General features: G+C 41.0%; 1 protein-coding gene across 1 annotated transcript in view; it reads left to right on the top strand.

Annotated features, from left to right (window-relative positions):
* The window catches only part of FBXW8 (F-box and WD repeat domain containing 8), a 119532-nt gene that overhangs the window by 5444 nt on the left and 87501 nt on the right, over positions 1–26587 (top strand). The window contains exons 2-4 of the mRNA XM_036767638.1: positions 10593–10697; positions 21846–22010; positions 25559–25647. Of these exons, the coding sequence (XP_036623533.1) occupies positions 10593–10697; positions 21846–22010; positions 25559–25647 (359 nt within the window). The remainder of the gene's footprint in view (positions 1–10592; positions 10698–21845; positions 22011–25558; positions 25648–26587) is intronic.

The following is a 26587-nucleotide window of genomic DNA, read 5'->3' as shown; positions in this document are numbered from 1 at the left end:
TATCCAAAGGAGCTGTCCTTCAGTGGAGGAATTGATTCTGGGGCATGCCTAACTGTGGTCTATGTAGTAAGCACTACAGTTGGTAATATCCAATATTTATGACTTATTACTTCTATTTACCCAAGATTTAGTAATCTTCAATACTGCCTCTCTAAGTGGAAATGTAACTCTTATGTTAGAGGAATGTTATGGTTTAGAGATGACCTCATACCTATTTGATTTCTTGAACTTGGATAATGATGTTAAGAGGTCTTGCTTCTTTCTCCATGTTTCCTCTACCAGAGAATCCTTATCTGAACCATTTATGAAGTGGAATTTGTTTTATTCTTAAAACTGAAAGTACTTATTCCCTTTTGGGTCTATGAAGAAATATCAGTAATGCTGATTCTGGTGAAAAAATGAAAGGGAATTGGTCCCTATTAAAACTTAATTGTGCAAGTGTAAAGTCTTTTCTTTAAAGTGCTTTGTTTTTTTTTTTTTTTTTTTAGCAGTTCTTGAGTCATTTCAGTCATGTAAAACCCTCTGTGACCTCATTTGGGGTTTTCTTGGCAAAGATACTGGAGTAGTTTGCCATTTTCTTCTCCAGCTCATTTTCCAGAGGAGGACACTGAGGCAAACAGGGTGAAGTGACTTGCCCAGGATCACAAAGCTAGTAAGTGTCTTAGGCCTCATTTTCACTCAGGACCTCCTGACTCCAGGTCTTCTGCTCCATCCTCTGCACCACCTTGCTGCCGTTCTTTTAGTAGTGGAAGCACACTAATTTTGGCTGTGAATATTCTATTATTTTAAAATGTGTTCTCTTCCAGTCTAAAGTTTTCACTAGAGATGAAATTGCTAACACAGAAAAAATGATGAAACTGTCTTTTGACCTTTTATTTTGCCACCCTTGGAGAGCATATGCAGGCCTTTGTAACTTATGAGCTTCGTCTTCACAGAGTGTAGTGTTGACTGGGAAGAGCTGTGCATTTAAAGAGTGGCAGGGCCTTGATAGACAGCTACAATTCAGTGGAAATGAACATGCAGTGGCGACTTCCTCTGAGTGTTGTATCTGCCCATGAAGCTTTTAATAAGAGCAGTTGGAAATCATCTCATGTGAGGTGGTGAGTTAGGAATATACTAAGTGAGCAATTGATACTCTTCTTCATATTCAGTTACTCAGAGGCAGAAAAGGCAGTCATGCTCCTGGGCAGAATGCCACTGGTAGCAGGCGCCTTCTCTCTATCCTTGCCTAGTTGTGTTGGGGTATCCTCAGCAGAGCTCCAGCCCTTCCGCCTGCTTCCTCCCTGCCGGGATGAACTCTGCCTAGGCCTCCCCTCCTACTTTTTAGGCTAGTCAGTGTGGAAAGCAATGAATGAATAAAATTGTTTATCATCATCATCAAAATACCTGTATTGGGAGGGATCTTAGAGATCATTCAGTCAAGTTCTCATCATAGAGGTGAGGAAACAGAAGCCCTGAGAGGTTCTGTGGTTAGCTCAGAGGTTACGCACGTAGTTGTTGTTGTGTTTGTCCTTCGTTCTCAGAGAGGACCGTGACATCAGGGAGATGATGACATAACTTGCAGTTGACTTTGATTTGAGTGAGGGAGGACTGTGCAAGGTCACCAGCCTCACTGGTCCTCCAGAACCACCTAGGTCTGGTGCCCTGATATTTGCCAGGACGACTGGAGGTGGCCCAGGATGCATTGCACCTAGTAAGCCACAACACTCATACTTGTACTCTAACTCATCCAAAGTTCTTGTCATTAATAGCATCTTGAAATTGTATTTGAATATAAATTGTTGCTACACGTGGAGGTGTGCTATCAAAGGTCCTAAAACCCACCCGTAGGTCTATTCATGTCCTTAAAATGTATGACATTCAATAAAAACCTGCTTATACATGGGTACTGGTCTTTCCCAACCATCAGTATCATACAGAGATTTAGGATTAACATTTTAGAGTATAGAGTATTCTAATTAATAAACACTTCTCATTATCAGCCATTGATGGTATTTGGAAATGCCTGTAGTAGCAGAGCGTGTCATCAGCACGTTTATGATTGCCGACCAGAAAGTTAATTTAATTGTCTTCTTTCTGCATTCCTGAGAAAGAAAGAAATTATTTCCTTAACTTGCACGTTTTAGACATTTAGGTATCAATTACAGGTCTGGGCAGTGTGAAAGACAAAAGGAAACCAATATCAATGCTGAAATAAGAAATTAATGCTCCTGTGATAATTCCTGTCCTACCTGCAGATTTTGCCTAACTCAGATGTCACCCTCTCCAGAAAGCTTTTCCTTACATCTCTGGTCCACAAGGATTTTTCTTTCCTCTGCACTCAAAGTGTGTAATGTTTATACTGCTCATTTGACAGTCATGTACAGGTATCCCTGTACTTAGGACTTGACGCTTTGGTCCTTCCCAATACCATCCAGTTTTCCTCCAAAGCCCTAGCTACAGCTGCCTCTGCTACTAGTGCAAGGCATTGTCTTGGAAGCCATTGCCCTTTCTCTGTAGAACTCCTGCTTCTCCAGAAGTCATAGCTCACTCGAGTCCTCCTTATCTAACTCCTAGTGAGACCTTGTCCCACTCTCATCCATTTCAGTGGAAGCAGTTGTGAAACAAACCCCTGAATTTTCTCCCCCGCCCCCCCCCAGGACCCTTACTGGACTACAACTCCACCCTTTTCAGGTGCCACCCATTTACTATTTCCTCCCTTCGAAGCTCTCCTCTCACCCTAGTAGCATCTTGCTAGAGGAAGGTTGGTTGTTTGGGATGATAAAGTGTGTACGTCTTTATAGGCATGTGAGAGTTTTTGTGTCTTGGAAGGGATATTGTTGTGGTAAGGAAAGATATGTTTCTGGCACCTCCAGGTGGAAATGGGAAAACATTTTCTTCTAGAAAGGATGGAATAGTGGTGATCAGGTTCTGTAGTGCCACCAGTTGTCTTCATTGTGAGTTAAATAGGCTTCGGTGGGCTAGCCTTGAAACCTAACTCCGCCTTTTTATAACATTATTCCAATGGGATAGTGAGTTTCCATTTGCGAAGTTTGGTAAGGGAAATATATTCCTAATTGGGGATTGCCTGTGTCGCCCTAAATTCCTATTTAGCTTTTGATGTGTGTACATCTTGTTTACCGAAATTGTAAATTTTGGGAAATTAGGAACCAATCAATCAGTCAAGAAGTATTTGTTAGGAATCACGTCTTATTCTTTTTCTGTGTTGTTCATAGCATCTAGCTTGGTGCTGAGCACATAGTAAGTACTCTGTATGTACTTGTTGAATGAATGAATTCAATTTCAGTTAGGTGGTGCAGTGGATAGAGCCTTGGACTTGGAGGAATACCTGAATTTTAATCCCACCTCAGATACTTACTGGCTTTGTGACTCTGGGCAAGTCACTTTGCTTTCGCAGCCTCAGTTTCCTCATTTGTAAAGTATTTGTTAAGTGCCTACTATGTGTCAGGCACTATGCTGAATACTGGATACTGATAGTGCCCACCTTGAGGTGCTGTTGGGAGGATCTAGTGAGATATCATGTGGTGCCCTATAAGTGCTAGTTAGCTATTTCTGTATAGTAAATCTGTAGGTGGTGTGCTGGAAATATGTAGAAATTTAATTTTGACTGTTTTGGACTTTTGCACACCTATTGTTTTCCATCAGCACTCAGGAGCAGGGCTTTGGGGAGGCTGGCTTCATCCGTTACATCTGATTGTAATATCTTGGTGCTCACTTAGCTTTTGCCGCTAGTTAAAAGTAATCAAGATAAACTGCCTTGGAAAGGAAAGGCTTTTAGTCACACAGTATTTTATTGTAATTGCATGAACATTTTTTGATCATACATATAGTTACTTTTCTCTCTCTTAAAAAAAACACTTAGGGAAATTTTCTCTTTGTCCTTGTTTTCCCTGAAGGTTTACATTGGAGAAGAAATTAAGAAGAAAGTCAATTTCCTCACTTCTAACTGATTTGGCTCTTACTAATTATCCCTTTTTTAAAAAAAAAATGAGGGGGCAGATTAAATTTCTGACAGTAAGGCACAAAACTAATCCATTTACAGAATTAGTATTACATTAGCACATAGGAGTGCAACTCTCTCTCCCTGGGGATGGATCTATTTGCAATTTCTACCAAGCCTTTTGGAATAAGGCCAATAGACTTTGGGAAAATCAAGTACTGAGTGACTTTGAAGTAACAAAGTAACATTACCCTTTTGTGTTTTTGGCTTGACCTATCTACATAGTAGAGACTGAAGAGGCTTCTCAACCTTTAAATACAAATGTAAATGGATTTGATTTAGGAAAAGAATAAATATGTGAGCCACTGGACAAAAAAAATTCCTCTTTCCCGGTTAACAGTTAACATTTGGTGTCTGTGCCACTGAAAAAAGTATTTTCCTTAAATCTGATCTGTATGGTTTGATGTAACTTTGGTAATTCTTAATGTAATCGTATGATAATGATAGCTGATATTTCTATAAGTCTGCTCAGTGCTTTACATACTTTATCACAATTGGTCCTCACCATAGCCATGGGAAGGAGAGCCTATAGGTATTATTATCATCTCCATTTTCCAGATAAGGGAGCTGAGTCCCAGAGTGGTTAAGTGACTTTTGGAGGGAGGATTCACATCTAAGTCTCTCCTGACTCCAAGTCAAATGCTCTTTTTCATCATACCATATTTCCACATAGTCCTTAGAGAGATTAATTAGTATTACTCCTCAAAAAGATTGTGGTCACTAATATTTTATAGGGTGACCAAGTTTCACTAAATGGCTGTATCTGATAGCTATATGGTCCTCCCTTTTTGGAGTTTTTTGGCTTTAAAAAAGAAAATTGTTGACTTTTGTTTTTTAAGGCAATAATTATTGGTGTTATCATTGGATTGATGGTGTCTGTGCTGGACAGCAGTGCAGTTCTCTTGCTGGAGTGGAAATGTGATAGATAAACAAAGGAAATATTTTTTCTGAGCCAGTGTAGCAAGGAGACACCTATATTCCTGTTTGTTTAAATGTAGCTCTCAGAAGCCACTGAGATGTACAAGACTGCCACCGTTATAGCTTACTTCATAGTCTGGATCACAGCCTTGTTACAAGAGGGAGTTCTCATTATCTTTCTTCAGATTGCTCCGTCTGTAGTTGATAGAGGGCTCTGGCAGGGCAGAGAACCAGAAGACTTCAAAAAATGAGCTCATGCAGCACCTCTCTTCCCCGCCACCACAAGGCTTTATACACTGTAGGAACTATAATATTTTTAGATTATTATTATATCATCTTCTCCTTGTTTTCAATGGAATTCAGATAGAAACAGTCTTGGCACAAGTCACTAGCCCACTCTTACCCTTTTATACTTAATTTTCTATGGACTGTTTCACAAGTGGATAAAATAGTTGCTTTTGTAGTTGGATATTAGTATGAAGAAGTAAGCTCTTCTGGAGGCTCACTGAAAGCATCCTGAGGACAATTCCAGCAGCACACATTCGCCTTCTCACATGATTTTCTATTTCTGTATTTTGCAATCTATATATATCTGCCTCTCTTTATTTTGCAAGTTTTTCATTCTATGTACTTTTGAGATGGAGTACTTGGTGCAGTGAAATCCATGAACACATTCTTGAGTTGTTGTTCTTAAGATTAATATAACATTTGTGTAATGCTTTCAAGTTTGCACAGGGCTATATGCACATTATCTCATTTGAATTGAATTTTGAATTATTCAGAATCAATGACAGGAGCCCTCCTGTTTCCACTTCTAGTATCAGAACTCTGTATTGTTTCTGTTAGAATTAGAAGAGAGGAAAGAGAGGAGGATGAGGGAGACACTCGACTTTCGATAGAAGGGTTATCTGTTGTAATAATGGGCCTGGTTCTTTACACCTTGGCTCTGTCCCAGGCTCTGGTACCAGTCCATATCCTAAGCAGGGGGAATATAAGGACCCATGGATTTATAACGCAGTGGCTTGATGTCAAATAAGCCTGTTGCTGGTCTCATTTTGACCTTGTGTTCTAGCTCCAGTGCTGAGGTTCTTTTCTTATTTCTTCTGACCAAGTGTTTCTACCCCAGTTTTCAAAGTCCCTGTCTTACTGTTTCGCCCTTTCCCACAAGATTGAGGCTTTTTTGCATGGTACCCCAGTTTTTCATAACTGAGGTCCTACCTCATTCTCCTCAGTCTTTACAGGGTTTGGAGTTTTATCCTCGAACCCCATTACTGTAGCTCAGTCTGTGTTCACTGTTTGCTTCTATCTTCCACCTGATGCTTGCTACCATCCTCATCCAATGTTGTATACACTCCCACTTTCTGAGGAACCTACCTGCTACTTACCTCCAGCCTCCCTGAGGCAAGCAACTGCCATTCTGTACCTTTTTCTGCTGTGGAGTGCTCCTGATACTCCCCCTGCTTGTCCAGAATTCTCCCTTTTGCCCACTACTAGGATTTTCCTGGAATACCTCCACAATCCCCAAGAGGATAGCCTCTGAATCTGAGGCCTATTCACATCATCAATTACTGAATTTGATCTTTGGAAGGGGCCTCAGTAACAGCCTAATCTGACCCATACCCATATAAGATTCCTTACTAGAGCATATTCAACAAATGATTATTCAGCCTCCACTTGCAGACCACCAGTGAAGAATAACCCATCCCCTCTTGAGGCAGCCCACCCCACCTTGTGACAGCTGTCATCGTTGGGAAGATTTACTAACAACCCTCAATTTCCTTCATTGTCTGCTCTATCCCACTGCCAGCTAAGCTCCTGGGGCTGCCATTGGTTTATGGATATCATAGATCAGGGTTGGGGAATCTATGGCCTTAAGGCCACAATTTGTTCTGTAAAATTTGGATTCAGTCAAAAGGCTGCACTTAAGGACCTAGGAGGCCACATGTGGCCTTAAGGCCACAGGTTCCCCACCTCTGTATAGATCATAGACCTGAGCTAAGGAACTCAGTTAAGGAATCCTCTTGTTTAATCCATCATTTTATGTACTATGAGCCAGACACTGTAAGCATTGAAGAGAGAAAGAAAAAGCTGCGACAGTCTGTGTCCTCAAGGATTATTTTAATGAAGACAACGTGTACATTTATAGATACATAAAACATGTATAAAGTAAATACTGATATCTAATATTTATACAAGGCTTTAAGGTTTGTAAAGTACTTTACATATAAATCTATTGTTTCATTCAGTAATTCTTAGAGCAGGAAGTATTAGCATCTGGCAGACTGGGAAAGGTCATTGGTAGAAGGTGGTGCTTGAGCTGAGCCTTGAAGGAAGCCAGGAGTTCTAGGAGGTAGATGTCAGGAACAAGAGCATTTTCGGAGGAGCAGGTGGGCCAGCTGGCTGGATCATAGCATGAGGAGAAGGTAGGAAGATGAAGGTGAGAAGACTGGAAAGACTGGAAGGGGCCAAATAGAGCTGTTTATCCTAGAGGTGATAGGGAACCACTGTAGTTCATGGAGCAAAGGAGAGGGAGGTGAAGGGGGAGACGTGGTCAGACCAAGGCTGCAGGAAAATCACTTTGTCCACTGTGTGGAGGAGGGGTTGGAATGAGGAGAGCTTTGTGGCAGGGAGATCAGGTGGAAGGCCACTGCAATTGTCTAGGCAAGTAGAAGGGCCTGAACGGGAGTACTGGCCTGTAAGTGGAGAGATGACAGAACTGAGAGATGTTGTACAGTGGGCCACAGTAAAACTTGGTAACAGGATACATGGGATGAGGGAGAATGAGGATCTGAACCAGTGAGGATCTAAACAGGTTGCAGGGCTTTCCAAACAGAAAGTTCCAAAGGGTAATGGGTCAGGGAAAGGGGGAGAAGATGATTTCTGTCTTGAACATGTTAGGTCCAAAAACTGTGGGGTAGGCCACTTTGGAATAGGCAATAAACATTTGTTAAGGGCCTACTGTTTCAGGCACTGTGCTAAGCACCGGGGATACAAATGTGAAAAAAAGAAAGTCCCTGCTCTCAAGGAGCTTACAGTCCAATGAGGGGTAGACACAGGTATAGAGAGGGGAAGAAGAGGAGGAGAATGGAGCCAAAGTAGAGCAGCTAGGTGAGGCCTGAGATGGGCTGAGCTGAGCTCCCTCCTTCAGGGGAGGCTTTGGAGTTCATGGCCCCTCCCATTGATGCCAATCTGCCAATCAGCAGAAGGTGCTGATGAGATCTTACTGGATGATGTGGTTATCCCAATAATGAGCTTCCTGGGGCATGCTGGGAAGTCAGAGCAATCCCAGAGTAGTACATCCAGGTGAGGGATGAGGACTTTGGAAGTGCATTCTCTGGACACTGTGATGAAAGAAAGCACATGCAGGACCTGACATTCCTGAGAGGGAAGAGCAAGACCAGGCTAATTTAGGAAGAGGGTGATGGACTTCCTTCAGCACGTGCCCTGCTTGTGTAATGAGAAGAAATATTTTCCCACTCTTTAGTACTTCCTCAACCCTGAGTTAGAGTGGAGAACCTTGGTGGTGTGCTAGCCAAGCCCAACACTTAAGGAAAAACAGAAACGGGATTCCCTCCAGGTCCTTTGGTAGGAATAAACCACTGCTGTGTGCTTGCTGGTTTTTCCCAGAGGCCCATTTTAGTCTTAGAAGTAACTCACAGCATTTCTATTTATTTCCTTCAACATTTTCCTCTCTCACACATAGATTCCTTTGGAATTGTTTTCTGACTCCCCCAGAGGCTAATAAAACATAGTTGGAGAAACACTGCTTTTCATGAAGGACTTTCTATTATTTTTGGTCAAGGCCCTCATTTTGGTATGTGAACGTTTGCAGGTGCATTCTTATCTCTTCTTGTACACCTTTCTTATGTGGGCAAACCTTCTGGCCTTAATACTTGACCCCCGGTGCTTCACTGTAGCTGAATCTTATTCTTTCTAGCCTCCCTGGATATCATTTGCCCTCCTGCACTTGGTGATCCAGCCAAACTGGCCTGCTCTCACTTCCATGCACTCAGCTCTCCTCGTCTTGTCTCCATGTCTATGGTGGTCCCATGTGCTGTAGATTCCTACATGAACTGGGACGTTTCCAGAGATTCTCCAGACTTAAGTTTGAGGAAGTTTGAACCATATTTTCTTTTTTTTTAAGTTCAGTTTTTAAAAAATACGTATTTTTAATTATTTTGTTAAATATTTTCCAATTACGTGTAAGAAATTTTAACAGTCATTTTTTAAAATTTTGAGTTCCCAATTCTCTCCTTCCCTTCTGTTTCTACAAATTGCTCAAGAAGGCAAGCAATTTGATATCGATTATACATGTGAAGTAATGCAAAACATTTCCATATTAACCATGTTGCAAAGGAAAATGCAAATAAAACAATAAAATCTTATAAAGAGAGTAAAAAAGTTCTCTGTTTGGAGGTGATAGCATTTTTCATCACGAGTTCTTTGGAATTGTCTTGGATCATTGTCTTGATCAGAGTGGCCAAGTCTTTCACAGTTGACCGTCTTTACAATATCGCTGTGTACGGTGTTCTTCTGGTAGAACCATATTTTCTTTAAAAGCTGAGACTGTGAGTCTGTTTGAAGCCTAGGGCCACTCAGTGAATAAGGATGTTTTCTTTGGAATGGTGAATTAGCGATTGCCTGTCATGATGATAAACCACCGAAGTCAGCCAAAGCTGATTAAAATTGCATTTTATTAAGCATATACCTGCTGGCGGAATGAGGAGTGTGATTTTTGCCCAGTATAAAATGATATGAGGCAGGCGCATGTGGAGGAGAGTACAGGATCTATTTTTCTTTTTGTTTTGACACTTTCGTTTCTCTTTGTAGGCAGGCACTTCATGACAGCCTTTTCTCTCAAATAAAGCCTGTTAGCTCATCCCTAATTGCTTAACTAAAGACAAGCAGGCTCTAATTTCTCAGCATTAATAAATGACACAGTAGAAGAAATGCTTTGTTTGCATTGGCACACTCAGGTTAACCAGTGTAATCCCCTGAGTGCATTAGGAAACTCTCCTCTTCTAGCAGCAAAGGGAAGATGGTATTTACCTCAATTAAGAGTAGCATTTTATTTATTTACTTTTTATTCCTTTTCACAACCCTGCTCTTTTTTTCCTAATGAAAACACTTAGTGAATTAGATCAGCCTTTCTCAGTGTGTGGATCTCACCCTCCAAGTTGGGGGTAGCAGCAGTTGTCTTGGAAGCCAGAGCTGTTTCTCGCTAGTGGGTGCCTGGATTCTCAGGCCTCTTTTTTTTTTTTTTGCCACTGGCTGCTCCAGCCTCTTTAGAAACAGGAGGCACACCCCCTTGAAGTGGGTGAACCTTTGCAGATTCCTGCCGTGTTCCTTAGCTTGTAATGTGGGAACCTGTTCTTGCTTTTTTGAAACATTGTGGGAACTGGCCTCTAGGATTCTAGAAGTGCACAGTGGGGTTGGCCAGGGGCTGCCTGAGGGGTCAGGGATTTGAAAAAGATTGCTAAGCCCTGAATTAGTTGTATGCTTCTGATCTGTGGAATAGCAAGAATTTCTCTCTTCACTTAGAAAACAGTATGATCTCTATTATTTCTACCTAAGAATGGATGCCTAGTAATTACCTGGACACTAATTATGAGCTGTTTTCATACTGTGGAATATGAAGCTTATGTTTTAATGATTTTTCTTTTGTTCTTTTCAGAATGAAATCAACGAGATCCCGTTCTTTGACATCCAGCTGCCTTATGAACTGGCATTAAAGATATTTCAATATCTGGGCAGGACTGAACTGGGAAGGTGTGCTCAGGTAAGCCCTGCCTATCCGATGTCATTTTTTTCCAGTCACAGGGATTAGTAACGGGTACCTGAATAAATTCAGCTTTATGTCAGAGAACTCTTTTAATTATAAATAAGGTAGGCTTCATTCAATAACATTTATTCTGAACAGAATTAAAAATTTACGGAATTAATGAATCTTTGTGAATGCATTTGAAGAAATAACACCCTCCATACTTTGAAGAATTTGGGTGTTCTACACTACCCCTTTGTCAGTTTAATTCAATAAACACTTATTAAGTGTCTGCTGGGGCAGCTAGGTGGCAAAGTAGATAGAGTGCTGGGCTTGGAATCAGGAAAACCATCTTCCTGAATTCAAATCCAGCCGCAGACACGTGCTAGCTGTGTGACCTTGGCCAAGTCACTTCACCCTGCTTGCCTCGGTTTTCTCATCTGTAAAAATGGTAAACCACTCTAGCATCTTTGTCAAGAAAACCCTAAATGGGGTAACAAAGAGTCCGGCATGACCGAACAACAACAACCACCACAGTAACAACAAAGTGTGTACTCAGTTTTGCTATAATGAGCTGTTGCTCATTACCGTACTCCCTGTGTTACATACAGAAAATACATGACAATGATCACTATTCTGCAAGGTTCAGCCACTTGTGGAGAGATGCCAGCCAATAGTTAAATAAATGATGATATTGGGAGCAAAAATAGCACAGGGACAGGATTATTTCTTTTAAATCATGGTCAGGCAGTCTGTTGACTAACTACCCACAGACTCTAGAGAGAATCTCCATTGCCAAGCAGGGATTAGACATTTCTATAGTATGTGTTATTTTCCTTTCCTATTTCATGATACTGTAACTGTTCATGTGTTCCCAGAAAAAGATGTTCAAAAGCATGTAGTTTAAATAATAGGGAATTATGTGAAAAACCCAAAGGAATATGAAGTTAGAACTATGAAAAGGAGTTTGCGACTTTAGTGAAATTCCCGGAGCCTTAGTGATCGCTGCTCCTGCTCTGGTTGTACATTGGAAATAGTCTTGCAGTCTCAGGGATGGAAAAGTACTTCAGAGATCATACAGACTCAAACATGAATTCCTTCTGTAGCACCCCAGAAGTGCTTGAAGAGCTCTAGGGAAGGGGTACCCCAATCTCTCAGAAGAACAACCCATTCCTTTTTTGGATGGCTCAGGGAGAGTTTAGGGGCCAGGCTTTCTCCCCGTTGTGTGATCTTATCTTACCAGAGGCAGTGTGACATAGAGAACTGACCTTGGAGCCAGGAAGACTCTGGTTAAGACCCGTTCCTCTGACACACCCCAGCTGTGTGACCTTAAAGTTACATGTGTCAAACACACACCAGCTAGTGAAATGTTTAGCAAAATAACTAAAAATAAAATAGAACATTTTTTGTTTCGTCGTGTCTGACTCTTCGTGACCTCATTTGGGGTTTTCTTGGCTCTTTCTCCAACTCATTTTACAAATGAGGAGACTGAGGCAAACAGAGTCAAGTGACTTGTCCAGGGTCACAGAGCTAAGAAAGTATCCAAGGCCAGAACTGAACCCTGTTCTTCTTGACTCCAGGCCTGGTACTCTATCCACTGTGCCATCCAGCTACCTCGCAATAGAACATAATGTTACTATGTAGTGTTCTAAGCCCATATGCCACCGGCAGAGATCTTTACATATGGTTTAATGGCCCTGTTTCTATTTGAGTTTGACACTTTCGAAGAATATAAGATGCAGAGAAGCTGCTGACCTGCACTGGTAGATGGAATTTCCCATCCCAGTGAAATCACGGGTCCAGTTCCCATACCTATCCTGTTCCTTTATTTTAACACAGCATTATTTTTAACATTTTAATGGGAAGTTAGGATTTTTAAAATATGAATTTGAAAAGGCTTATTGTGTTCCAAAAGGTCTTTTATTTTTAACATCAGTTGGGTTTTTGAATTTGTATTGAGTCAATACAGATTTCCTCACAGCAAAAATAGATGGCCTCTGAAGACCCTTCTAGCTGTAGATCTGAGATCCCGTGAAGAAGACATCTTCAGTACATAATGAAGATGGATTAGAAAAGAAGATTCATTCAATAGAAATTTACTTTATGGAAATTCTGTTGAAACACCTCTTTTCCATTAATTCTGTTGAAACACCTCTTTTCCATTAATCAAAGGAAACCTGTATTGACTTTTATCCTTGTTGGGCATTTATTTGTTAGAGTCTAACTTTACATATTGGCTCTATTCCCCAAAGCTGAAAATAAGAGTGTAGCTAGATGGGTCCCATTGCTGGATTTCAGCCGGGTCCTGTTAGTTGTAATCTTGGGATAGGGTTTAATAGCTGCTTTATAAAAAGTCAGCTTTAGAAGATAAAATCTTTCTCTTGATAGGGAACTGCTGTTTAAGAAATCATTTCTTTGAACATTGCTTTCTGCTCTCCTGCTTTGTAGAGAGAGGGCCATGTGGCTTTCACATCTGCTGCTGCTTCTCCCGTCCAAAGAGTTTATCAGTTACAGATATCGTCTTGTAGAAAAAGGCATCCCCCTTTCTAGACAACAGGGCTGCATTTCAGGGTAGATTGGTTATGCTGGTGAGATTATTCTGCAGGTGTGAACAAGCTAATTTACAACACAGTAGTCCAATTGTCTACCAGAAATCTTCCCCCTTTGGCCAGTTGGATTTACTTTTTTTTTTCCAGTCTGGTTTGGAGAGAGTATGTATAAGAATTGGAAAATATTCTTGAATACAGCTCTTGGATAATGTGCAGTGCCCCAGGTGGCCAGGATTTTGTGAGGCTTTCAGAGTAAATGCTTACTGAAGGCTTGTAGTTGATAGAATTGGCTTACTTATTGAATGTTAAAATGAAAGGTGAAGTAATAAAAATAAATAGCATTTTCTTTTTTTTCTCATGGTGTTTTTGTTTTTGAAACAAGAAAAAATCCTTCTGTCAAATGGAATGTCCTGCTGCTTTATATTTTTATTGTAGAAGTCCTTTTTTTCTTTTTTTTAATCAAGGTCCCTTGGGATTTGAATGAAATTGAGCCAGTTTTGTCAAATTGGCATCGTAAACTATATGAGTGCCCTTGGAGAAAACCTGTTTGCTTAGCTCTTTACGCCAAATTGGTAACTGACTAACAGTAAAGCAGCCTGATTGTGTAGGCCTTTGGAAATCCAAGTGTGCCGAAAATTAAGTAGTTGGAAAAATCCTTTTCCTTTGACTTTTGTCTCCCCTGCTTCTACTTTATTGGGTTTTCTAGGCTCAGGTCTTACCATTTTGTACTAGTTCATGCTCTATGGGAGGCCTAGGTGCTTCACTCCCGAGGCCTTGGCTTTCTCTAATCGAGGGCTTAGTGGTCTCAAAGGGAGTTGTGCACTGTTGAAGGGAGGATTTGGTGCTGAAAAATCCACTCACGCAATCTCCCTGTTTGTAGGAGAATCTATGACTTTGCCAATCCTTTCAATCTCTTTGTTAGATTTGTTATCATTCATGGTACTCATTTCTTTAGTGCTTGCAGGATGTGATGCTTTGTTGACTATTTTAAAATAACAGAATAATAAAGTTTATTTATCAGACCTTTATGAAACACCTACTATGTGTCGATGTACTTTGTTAAGCTCTATGGGAGATACAAAAAGATAAATAAATAAAATAAAATAAAGACATCATGGCAACTACCTTTAGGGAGCTCAGGGTCTGGTGAGGGAAGAAAAGGCATGTCTGTTTAGTCGATCAGCAAGCATTTATTAAATGCCCACTTACATGCCAGGCATTGTGCTAGGAGGCTCATAGAAAAATGAACTATGATGTGATCTTGGAATTGTCATTTCTATTGTTTTCACTATGTATGAAAAATTCGAATGTTAGGTTAGCAGTTAGAATGTCAGGCAGTGCTGTGGATGGTGATTTTCAGGTGTGTGTTGCCATTATCCACTTACATAAATTGCAGGTGTCAGGAATTCTGCTGGTAACCACACCTGCATTAGCACCTTCGAGGCACTCTGCAACTCGAAGTCTGAAAATGATATGTTAAATGTCTGGGTTCACCTTTGTGTACGAGAGAATTTCATTCCTTTGGGCTTAGCAGAAAGGAACCAATCAAGAAAATTGATGGATGTTACCGAAATTACAAGATTCAGCAGTTGCTGATAGAATTGAAGAGCCGGAGATAAATGATACCAAGATAAATAAGCTGTTAGGTTTGCATTGTTGAGAGGTTGCTGTTTGTCTAGATGGAGCCTCTTTGGAGCAAGAAAAAGCATCAGAATCAGATTGAGGCTCTGTTGTGCACCTTGCCATAGGCAGGCAGGACATAGAGGGGATTAGGCACCTATCAGCACTTAACAGAAACCATGCATCTCCCTAGAGAATGGGGCAGGGGGAGGTGCAGGGACCTCTGGAACCAACCTTTAACTCCCCGAGCTCTGACTGCATCCATCTTTCTGGAGAAGCAAGTGGACCTACCTGAGAGCCTGGCATATGGTGGTGAGACACTAAGAACACCCTCCTCTTCTGGGGACAACCCAGGTGGGCAGGAGGGGATCGTATGTGACCTTTGCTGCCCTCGGTGGGTTTGAGCCAGAGTCCAACGGCTTTGCGGGCTTGTCCTCAGTGAGCCAACTTTGTATGTGAGCATGTGTAAACATGGACCTAGAACAATGGTTTTCTGCTTGCCGGGCCTCATCACCCCAACTCAGGCAGAGCTAATCAAGCTGATCTGGAGCCAAGGGCTGTTTTTTAACACAGCAGCTCACAGTGGGGTTGTAAAGTGAAATGCTGGAGACATTTTTATTAGAGACTTCTTGCAGCTGAGGCTCGCTCAGTGGGGCTTTTACAGGGGAGTGTCCTGCCAGTTCTGGTGCATTAAAGAAAGGTCAGGTTAGGCCCTTTGGAAAATTTAGGCTTGTAAACTGGCTGGATTTAATACAATTTGATTTTTAGAAATCACAAAATAAGATAGATTTCTTTTGGGGGGAAGTCTTTTAAGCATTTGTGAAGGCTTTAGAGTAATCTGCATTGTTTTTTTTTTCTTTTCCTTTTCCTTAATTGCTTTAAAAAAAACAACCTTAAAGATATATTTATTTTTTTAAAGGTTCTGCCCCCCCCAACTCCTGTCCAATTTATTAAAGAAGTGGGAAGCATTTTAATATTTACAAGATCAATCTTATCATTTTTCTGGTTGTTTAATACTCCTAAAATGCTGGAGATTCTCGGGGTCTCGCCTAACAAAAACAAGCCTTTCACCCAGCTTTTTCCAAACACAGTCATAAAGTCTGCTCCCTACTGAGCACACAAGCCTTCTGTCTTTCTCAGTACCTAACACAGTGGTAGGCACTCAATAAATGCTTCCTGGATGGCACTGCACTGGTATTGAATCCTAGGTGACATGCATCGATCTGGGCAAGAGAAGAACAAGGAGAGGAGGGAGGAGGGAGCTGATAATCCATTGTACTTTTCCCTGGGCAGGCCACAGCGGAAATGTTATGTTCACATTTGAAGTGATACCACATTTGAGAAGGACATTCGGGACGGTCGAGAGGACCAGAGACTATGCCAGATAAGCATCAGTTGGAGAAATTAGGAATGTGGGTGGGTGGGGTGGGGAGACTTTAAGTATTTGAAAATTATGTGGAAAAGGTCGTACCAAACCAATGGGTACAAGTCACTGGGGAGCAGATTTCAACTCAACACAAGGAAAAACTTCCCAATTAGACTCGTCTAAAAATGGAATGGCTTGCCTTGGGGGATAATGAGATCCCTATCGCTGGAGCTGGAAGTTCACTTATTGGAGACATTGTGGACAGAATTCATAATTAGAACATGGGTTAAATTAGACTGAACCTTGTTCTGACTCTAAGATTCTGTTTTCTCTGAGGGCCCTTCTAATTCCACGAGTTTCTTTAAAACAATTATTTGATTTTGGAGGCAGCTAAGTCTTAAATCTGTCTGCCAGGTTTGACAGTTTAGGTCAAGAAAGTGCTGTAAGTAGCCTGAGACCTCAGCCTGTACTACCTTATCCTCGTCTAACCTCTTGCATCTTTTGTGTTTGTGTATCTTCATGCAGCACACATATATGTGTGTGTGTCTATGGTCAGTCTGTCTTTAAAGCACAAAGCCTTCTTTTGCAGGCCCCGTGCAAAAACCTGTCTCATTGCTTTAGTTCTACTTTTTAGTTGTATCCATATTCAAACAGAAGACATTTTGGGGATCTTTCTTCATATGTCCTTTATTTTTATTTGTGAATTTATAATAGTCAGAATGAGTGAGTTTGCTCAAAGTCATTCTTAAAATGATATCGCTGTTACTGTATACAGTGTTCTCTTGCTTCTGCTCACTTCACCCTTCATCGTTTCATGCAAGTCTTCCCATGCCTTTCTGAGATCAATGAGCTCATCATTTCTTATAGCACAGCAGTATTGCATCACAACTATACACCACAACTTGTTCAGCTGTTCCCCAGTTGATGGGCATCCCTATAATTTCCAGTCCTTTGCCGCCACAAAGAGAGCTGCTATAAACACCCCATTCCTGTTCAAAATTATAATTACTATTTGTGGATTTCCCTCCATCTTATTTTTACTCTCTATTTTCTTTCTTAGTATCTTCTGTCACCCACCCACCCATCCAAGAGTCCCCTATCCCCTCCCCCCATGCCCTAATCTCAGTCCACACACCCCTCCAAAAGTCCCCCCTGCCTCACACACCCACAAAAATAGGAATTTGACAGACTGAAAGACTTTCAGGTATTTGTAACAAAAAGCCTAGAACTCATAAAGCATTTTTAAAAAAGTGACTCAAGCATCCTGGTCATTACAGAAGCCAGGGCATGGAATCTGAATCAGTTTGTGCTTGATTGACATTGCTTTGACATACCTTTGGATGCCTCAGACATTGTAATTCCTTTCATTCATTAGTTTAGCGAGTAGATCATCAGTCAAAATATTTGGAACTGAGAGAGAAATAGGAGTTTTTGCATTTCGACCTTCCAGTGCCTTGTTGGATTTCACCCTGTATCTGTTGTCACACTGTAGGCCATGGCTACAAGCAAAATATTTCCAAGTCCCAGTTAATGGTCTGCTTTTTTCGAATACTATTTGATGCAATAAAACTTGGGGATGACAAGGGAATTTTTAGGAGTTACTTGGGGTTCATCAGAACCAGGTCTGACTTCTGTGCCAAGTGGTATGGATTCTATCTCGCATCATCAGTTATTAATAATAACTAACATTTACACGGCACGTTAAGGTTTGAAAAGCTCTTTAGGAATCATCTCGTTTAATCCTCAACCGTCTCATAAGATAGGTACCATGAATATTTTATCCCATCCTACAGGTGGGGAAACAGGCTTCTCTTTGAGCCTAAATATGACAGAGCTGGTGAGGGACAAATTCAGATCTTTGTGAGGCCAAGTCCAGCCTTCTTCCTTCTAGACCACATTGGGGGCTGGACAGCGGGGAAAGCCCCATAGGCCACCAGGGGGCACCACAGTGCACAGTGTTGGGGAGGAGAGGGCGGTGCTGGAGATGGGGAAAGCTCAGTTTGAATACTGCTTCAGATACCAGCTGTGTGACCCTGGGCAAGTCCCGTCACCTGTGCCTCAGTCCCCTCACCTGTAAAATGGGGGTGATAGTAACGATAGCAACCTCTCGGGATTGCTGTGAGGATCAAATGAGACAATATTTGGGAAGTGCTTAGCTCAGTGCCTGGCACATAGTAGGCACTTAACAAAATCTTGTTTCCTCTTCCCACTCCCCTCCCTTTTTTTGGAGTCAGGAGACCTTGGTTCACATCCCACCTCAGGCACATTCTGGCCAGGTAACCCTGGGAAAGGCACAGAGCCTCTCAGTTTCCTCTTCTGTAAAATGGGCCTAATAATGGTGTGTCACTTCCCCCATGCAGCTGTTGGGAGGAAAGTGCTTTGTGGAACTTTCAGTGTTATAGAACATTCTTTCCCTATCAAATCTTGTGAGACTCGTGGTATGATTATTCTTGCCTTCTAGGTGAGGAAATTTAGACACAGAAATGCTAGAATATTGGAATTTTTAAGCTACAAAGGACATTAGAGATGATCTAATCCAAATCTCTTGTTTCTAGAGATACAGAAACAGAGGCCCACCTAGAAGGATTAAGGGATTTGCCCAATTTAGTTAAAGAAAGAGCTGGGACTAAAGACTTTGCCTTATCTAGTCATTTTCTCACTCTGCTGCCTTGTTTCCTGATAATGCAGTTGACTGTTGTATAGTAGTCAGTCAGCTAGCATTTATCAACCGCCTACTATGTGCCTGGCACTCCTGCTCTCAAGGAGCTCAGTCTGACGGAAGAGAGCACACAGACAGCTGTGTACAAACAAGATAGACACCAAACCAACTGGAGGTGATCTCTCAGGGAAAGAGCCCTGGGAAAGGCTTCTTGCAGAAGGTGGCATGGAGCAGAGACTTGAAGGCAGCCTGGAGGCAGAAGGAGAAGGATGTTCCAGGCCTGGGGGCAGCCGGTGAAAATGCCGGGAGGCGAAAGGCGGATGTACAGGGATCCCTCATTTCACTATACCAGCTTTATTGAACTTCACAGGTACTGCGTTTTTTATAAATTGAAGGTTTGTGGCAACCCTGCATGGAGCAAGCCTGCCAGTGCCATTTTCTAACAACTTGTGCTCACATCATCTGTCTGCATCACATCTCGACAATTCTTGAAATATTTCCAACTTTTTTATTATTATTATATCTGTTAGGATGGTCTGTGATCAGTGATCTTTGATGTTACTATATTATTTTGGGGTGCTATGAACTGTGCCCGTAAAAGATGCCAAACTTCATTGATAAAGTGTGCGTGTGTCTGTGTCTGTGTCTCTGTCTGTGTCTGTGTCTATTTCTGTGTCTGTGTGTGAGTGCTGCTCCTCAGGCCTCCCTATTCCCTGAGACACAACAGGATTGAAATTAGGCCAATTAATAACCCTACAATAGCCCCTAAATGTTCGAGAAGAATCCTTCGATGTGGCAAACATCGTTGTTGCCTTGTTTTAAGAAATTACCACCGCTGTCCCAACCATCAGCAATCACCACCCTGATCAGTCAGCAGCCGTCAAGATGGAGGCAAGACCCAAGATTATGACTCACTGAAGGCTCAGATGATGGTTAGCACTTTAATTAAGGCATATATAATTAAGCCATAATACTGCTGCACACTTGATAGATTACAGTATAGTGTAAACATAACTTTTATGTGCACTGGGAAGTAAAAAAATTCATGTGACTTGCTTTATTGCGGTGGTCTGGAACCAAACTCACAGTGTCTCTGAAGTGTGCCTGTACTAAACGCCTCCCCACCTCCCTCAATCTACTCTCCTCTCATTGGGAGGCTGCAGTGCAGAACGTTCACCTCCACCCAAAGCTTTCCTTTATAGAGGGCTAAAAGTGGTCTCTGCCCCTCCCTGCATTCCTATTGGCGGCTCTGCTAGGTCTAAACGCCGTGGAACAAGATGCTCCCCACTCTGGGTACCCCTGTTATTTCTCTCCCCATCTTTCCAGCTTCCTTTTCCGTGTTGTCTTCCCTCATTAGACTGTAAGCTCCTGGAGGGCAGGGACTGTCTTTTTCTTATTTATATCCCCAGCACTTAGCACAGTACCTGGCACATAGTAGGCATTTAATAAGTGTTTATTGAATTGGAGGAATAGTACATGGAGGTGAGTAAAAGCCCCTCAGGAGCCAGGTTAGGAAGGGCTTTGAATGGCAACCCCAAGATTTCAGATCTGACCCTGGGAGTGATAGAGAGCCTCCAGCATTTATTAAATGGGGAGGGAGGGGTGATGTGTCTCTGAAAAATCTGGCTATTAAATTGTATTTTTTTGTAAGGTAAGTAATATTTTATACACACCAAAGAAATTTTGCAGTGAACCCTTTTGGAAAATATGGAATCCTTAATGTGAATTTTCATTGCTTGACTTTTGGTTTGACAGTTTTGGAAACATACACATTAGCACTTCCATGTACACATTTAAACGGGGTGTGCTTTTGCTGAGATTCTTCTGACATTCGCAAGAACTCTGTCAGCCTCTGTTATGTTTTTCCTCAGCTCCCCCGCCACAACCTCTCCTGGCCTGGTATATTCGATGTTTAGAAATGTCCCTCAGGTAGTGTTACAGATCACAGGTTACTACTGTCCACTGTGGCTCACTGGACTCATTTTATTAGATGTGGGTTGCAACCTTCAACTTAAGAGCAAGCATTAACCTCTTGATCCTTTGTTACCATAGTACACCATAGACCCCTGATCACATTTATCTGTCTGGACCAGTCTCAGATTCTTACCGACAAAGTCCATCCTTTGCAGTGCAGCCAACTTCGTATGTCATTCTGTCCCATAGTAAATCTTCTTCCTCTAAGTAAAGGTTGAAAGAAAGCACCAGCCTCTAAAATGGCTCGTTTACCCTGGATGCCAGTGGGTTTTCAAAAGGACCATTTTAGACATCATCTTAATCTCTCTATATCAGTTCTGCTTAGCAGCGCTAATTTCCAAAAAAAAAAAAAAAAAAAGCCAACCCAAAACACGTGGGTTAACAACACTTTAGTCTCATTCTTGGTACAGCCCTACTTTCCTACTTGGAAAGTATTTTTAGACTATGAACATAATAGAATCCAAGTTTTCACAGTAGAGAGTATACATCCACATTAAAGAAGTGTAGTTTTCTAATAGATGAGAGTCACTAGTCATGTTTATTTTTCTTTACCATATCCCTGCATTTCTGGGCATTACTTTCCTTCTTTTTCACTCAATCTTCTAATTTCAAAATGAAGAGATACAATGCTTGTTGGCACTGAGAGTCTCTTATGAAAGATGTTATATAACTACAAAATATAGATCTTAACACATTTGAAACTACATAGATTTTGCATTTTTATTTGGAGTCTTAAAACCTCTCACATTTATATATGAAAATCTGATTAAATGTTCTAAGATAAGATTGTAGGTAGTAGTTCAACAGTTTTGAAGTCTTGGGAGCAAAAGCTGGATACATTTTGCTTATATTTTTTTCAGCACAAAGCATTTTGTTAACGAGGCATTTTACACTTCCATAAATCTAGGGTGGTAATAAAGGTGTTGATTGATTTTTGGATGGCAATGGGGCTTCTGTAATTGCATAATTTGACATTTTTGTCACTTGGGCTGTTTTAGGTGAGCAGGACGTGGAAGGTTCTTGCAGAAGATGAAGTGTTGTGGTACAGATTGTGCCAACAGGAAGGGTACCTTCCAGATACCAGCATCTCTGACTGCTCCTGCTGGAAACTTGTCTTCCAAGAATCCCGGGCCAAGGAACACACGTTAAGAACCAACTGGAAGGTAAACAGTGCCCAGTAGTGTTACCTGTAGGAGACTAACTCAGTAGAGGATTAGGAACCTTAAAGCCAGAACCATTGAATGGCAGCATGAGGTTAAATGCCAGAAGTGAAGGCAGCAGGGAGATTGATGAGCTTTTCCCTCAGCTGTTGGTGAATTGATGCCCATTTGGTTTGTGTTTAGAAAACCACCCCCCATTTTCCACAACAGCATTTAGGAATATCTTCTCTCTTCTAAATTGGGGATATTCAGTAATCTTTATTTATTAGTCCTTAATGCAAGGAGTTCCTATTCACCTTCACCGATTCTTAAATTACATGGAAAAAAATAAGCATCACCAGTTTGGAGGTGAGGGGTTGAAAATAATAATCTTAGTAAATGCAGGGAAGAGATTATTAAGGTCCTATTTTCTCTTCATCACTGGCTTGAGTCCATGTCATTTATCACTGTAGAGTCTGTTTGGAAGTATTAGATCATAGCTAGAAGTTTTCCTAAGAGCATTTTTTTTTCTTTTTGTAGGCAACAGCTGTAACGTACGCTGTTTTGGAATGATGTTCTCAGTGTAGTAAGACAACCTCTGAATGTCTGCAGAGACTAGAGTGTAAAGATCCTCCCCCGCCCTCCCCACCCCCCAAAAAGGTTAAGCCCATTTGGAACATAGGGCCTAGTAGACTTTTGGATTAACAAAGTTTGCCCATTACTAATGATGATGTGTGCCTGTTTTTATGGCTAGTGGAGGCTTCTACTTTCATGTTGCTCTTCAGTAAAGTCATAACTATTGAGTGGATACTGTTGGTTTGGACAACTGAAAACTAGCCCATATTTATGAAATGAGAAGTACTTGTCCCAGGGGAGGTAGCATATATTGTTGTTGTCTCTTAGGCACTCTAGCCTTGAACATTTACACATAGCTATACTGATTCCATAGGATCTGTGTGCATCCAGATTATAGACATCTATAATCTTTACCTGTAGAGTACATGCAGTGGCCTAAAGGACTTAGGCTGAATAATTTCTGGGGCAAGGGGTGCTTAGGAACTAGGAGATTCTTGGAACTACTAGTAGTGAGAAACTTCCTCTCCAGAGGTAAAGTATAGATTTTTTTTAATCTCTTGTTTTGCTGTAGGTAAGAAAACATTTTTCAGGTATAAAATGGACTTGAGAAATATTTATTTCAGGACTGACAGAAAAGTAGGCAGTGATGCCGTAGACATGGGTCTATGTCCCCAGCACTAAGCATAATGCCAGCAGATAGTAGGCACTTAACAAATGTTTATGGATTGGTATAATATCTTACAAAGGGAGGCAGCGATGTCAACTGAGTCAAGAGGCAGGGATGAGGAGTAAAAGGAGATTGATGAGAAAAACTGGAGCTCAGAAAGCAAGATGACTTAATTTTAGTTGTAGGATTTATAGTGTGGATATGACCTCAGAGTGAAGAGTAACTCAGGGTGGCTGATCAAGATCTTCGTGCCCAAGAACTGTTCGTGAATGAAACCAGAGGAAGGATTATTATCCATGTAGTTTTGCCTCAATTTCTGGGTAGAACCGATAGAAACCAAACAGCATGGACCTTGTTTTCTCAATGTCCAGGAAAGTGCAGCCTTTCACCTTCCCATCAGCATACCTCTAGCCACTGCACTCCCATTTATTTGGTGCTTAATCACCTGGTGATAGCTCCTGTATAGCTCCCATAGTTCTTTAAATTGGCTCATGTATATGCCTTATCTCCCCTTTTTGATAGGGATGCAATAGTCACTTAATAGCTATTTGGTTTTTTAAAGGTTCGATGGATGCCTTTTGGTTTTTTAATCTCGTCGTCACTTCCCAATTCTTACATGCTGCACTGCCCTCTAGAACCCCCCTTATAACAAAAAACTACAGATAAGTAAAAAAAACTCACACTTTGTCTGTCTTTGACAAGATAACCCTCATTCTGTACCCATAGTTTGCCATCTTTTTACTTAGGGAAGGCAGAATGTGTTCCATTATCTGCCCTCTGGAATCAAGGTTATTCTTACTAAATATTTCTCGAAAGACCAAATGAATTCAAACTAGAGATGGAAGCTTACCAGTGTTAGAACACTGGGGAAACTTTGGTGTTGAGTTTGCCTTGGATTCATTTCTCATCAGAAAGAAGGATTAAATAATAACATTGCAATTAGCATGAGGAATCATTTAAGTTTAGTGTTGCCCTATAGAATCTTATCTAAATTCTAGCATGATAAGTTTTTAAATGATGATATTTAGTTGTTATACTTGGTTTAGATTGGAGAAGACTCAGTTCAGTTGAACTCAGCAGACTTAGCAAACACTTAACTAGTGGTTATGTCCTGGGCTAACCCCTGTTCTGCTTTAAAGATCTCATAGAGCTGGCCTTGTGCTAGCAGGCCAATTCCATTTTATTCCTGTCACCTCTAAAGTTTGGCCTGGTATTTTCTGGATGCAATCTATGAGGTGCCCTAAGAGGATCTCAGAGTTTCTGGACTTTCCCATTTGGGATGAAACTGAAACTAGAGTTAAGTCTCTGGACATGCAATAGTACACGTAGTACATATTGTACAGCTATTCCAAGACCTGATGGGGCCCACACTGCAGTGCCACTGTGGAAAATTGTTGGACTTGGACTTCAGGGTCCTTGGACAAATTATTCTTTCCTGTTTAAGGTTCCTCATCTTTAAAATAAAGGGGTTGGTCTAGGTCAGTGGTGTTGAAAGGGATCCCTGCAAGTCCAAATTGACTTAGAAAACCACAAATTAACATTATCTATGTTGTATTGTATTTTCGGGGTGGCTTGGTGGCACAGTGGATAGAATGCTGGGCCTGAAGTCAGGAAGACTCATCTTCCTGAGTTCAAATCCAGCCTCAGACACTTCCTAGCTGTGTGACCTTAGGCAAATCACTTAACCCTTTTCGTCTCAGTTCCTTATCTGTAAAAATGAACTGGAGAAGGAAATGGCAAAGCACTTCAGTATCTTTGCCAAGAAAATCCTAAATGGGGTCATGAAGAGTCAGACACAGCTGAAACAGCTGAACAGCAAAAATTGTGTTTTTATTTATTTTGACAAATGTTTCCTGATTACATTTTAATTTGGTTCCTAAGGCACTGGGGAATTCTGCATCTGGTCTAGAAACATCTGAGGTTCTTTCCAGCTCTGCCTCCATGATCCTTTGTCCTTATGATTACCTAAGTCATGTTAAATGGGCTAGTTTTAAGAACTTACCTGTATAGATCTGGGTTCCAAGGGAGAGAATATGGAGATGTATCTCTCTGTATAGAGAGAGAACTCTCTCTGTGAATATACATATATGCTTACATATACGTATTTACGTGTATGCACACACACACACACACACACACACACACACACACACACATACACACATGTATATATAAACCCCTCTCTTTATTTTCCTGATGGTTAGAAAGATTTTAAAAATGGCAATATGATTTAGAAAATTTTAAAAATTGCTGTGAAACTTACCTAGATATTTTGTTATTAGATGATCTCAACAATAGCATAAAAATATTCGCAATTTCTTCAATACAGAATCGCAATGGTGCTGTGAGCCAGCTGCAATATGAGCTTGGTAAAGTTCTATGTGATGTCCATTCTTGTGACGGTGTTGTTATTGCGGGGTAAGCAAAAATATTTTTACTTTTTCCTCTTGATCTTGACGTCTCTTATGCTCCCTTGTCCTTTAGGATGGTGTCAGATGTAAATCTTCAACTGATAGCATCGTTTGCCGTTGGATCAAAATTCTTAGGATGGAAGGTTGCTTGTGATTCAATTCTCTGCTATTTCCAAAATGCCTTTCACTGCCAGTGTTCTGCAGCTAATAATGAGACTCAAACTATAGGATCAGCCTTCTCTTGAGTGGGATCCTTAAGCCATTTGTCTTAATAAGACTTCCTCAGCTTTTAAATTACTCTTGTGGCATGTTGTGTTGGGTTTTCATTAGGGTAAATAGTTCGTATTTTATGAAGACATAAAAAAGTCAGATGAGAAAAAGAAGAGTTGGTGCAAACCAGTGTCTACACTAATTCTTTATTTTTGAAGCCTTTATTATGATGAAGGGTTGTGACCACACATTATCTTCCTTCCCCACCACATAGGATATATTTACTGTTTAGGCTGCCTTGAAATAGGCTCTTTATGTGTCTTGATGCACTAGAAGTCTAATTTCACTCTCACATCTGTAAACTTCTCTGCATTCTGCACAGAAAACCACTTATGAATTCTTCATAAATTGCTAGAGATACCACGTTTTTCTGGAACACTGTACTAGGAAGACCATTTTTCTCTATGGATCATGAATGTTTCTATAGCATCGTGCCATGTATACATTGTTGTAAAGGGCAGATTAGAACACTTCAGAGTTTTATTTCAAATTTGAGGGAGTCACCTAAAAGAATAGCTTACCCAAGGGAGAAGCATCCTAGGCATATTCATATAATAGCAAATAGGTCTGTTTCTTTAGCGAATATAGGAAAAGCTTTCCTTAAGTAGCATTTTTAAATGGCACTCAGGTTTGGACTGAAATTCCAAATGGTAGGCAGGAGGATTTGAATGGGCAAT

Source organism: Trichosurus vulpecula, chromosome 1, assembly GCF_011100635.1.
Source record: "Trichosurus vulpecula isolate mTriVul1 chromosome 1, mTriVul1.pri, whole genome shotgun sequence".
Lineage (NCBI taxonomy): Eukaryota > Metazoa > Chordata > Mammalia > Diprotodontia > Phalangeridae > Trichosurus > Trichosurus vulpecula.
Note: the sequence above shows the minus strand (reverse complement) of the source record. Positions and strands in the feature narration are given on the sequence as shown.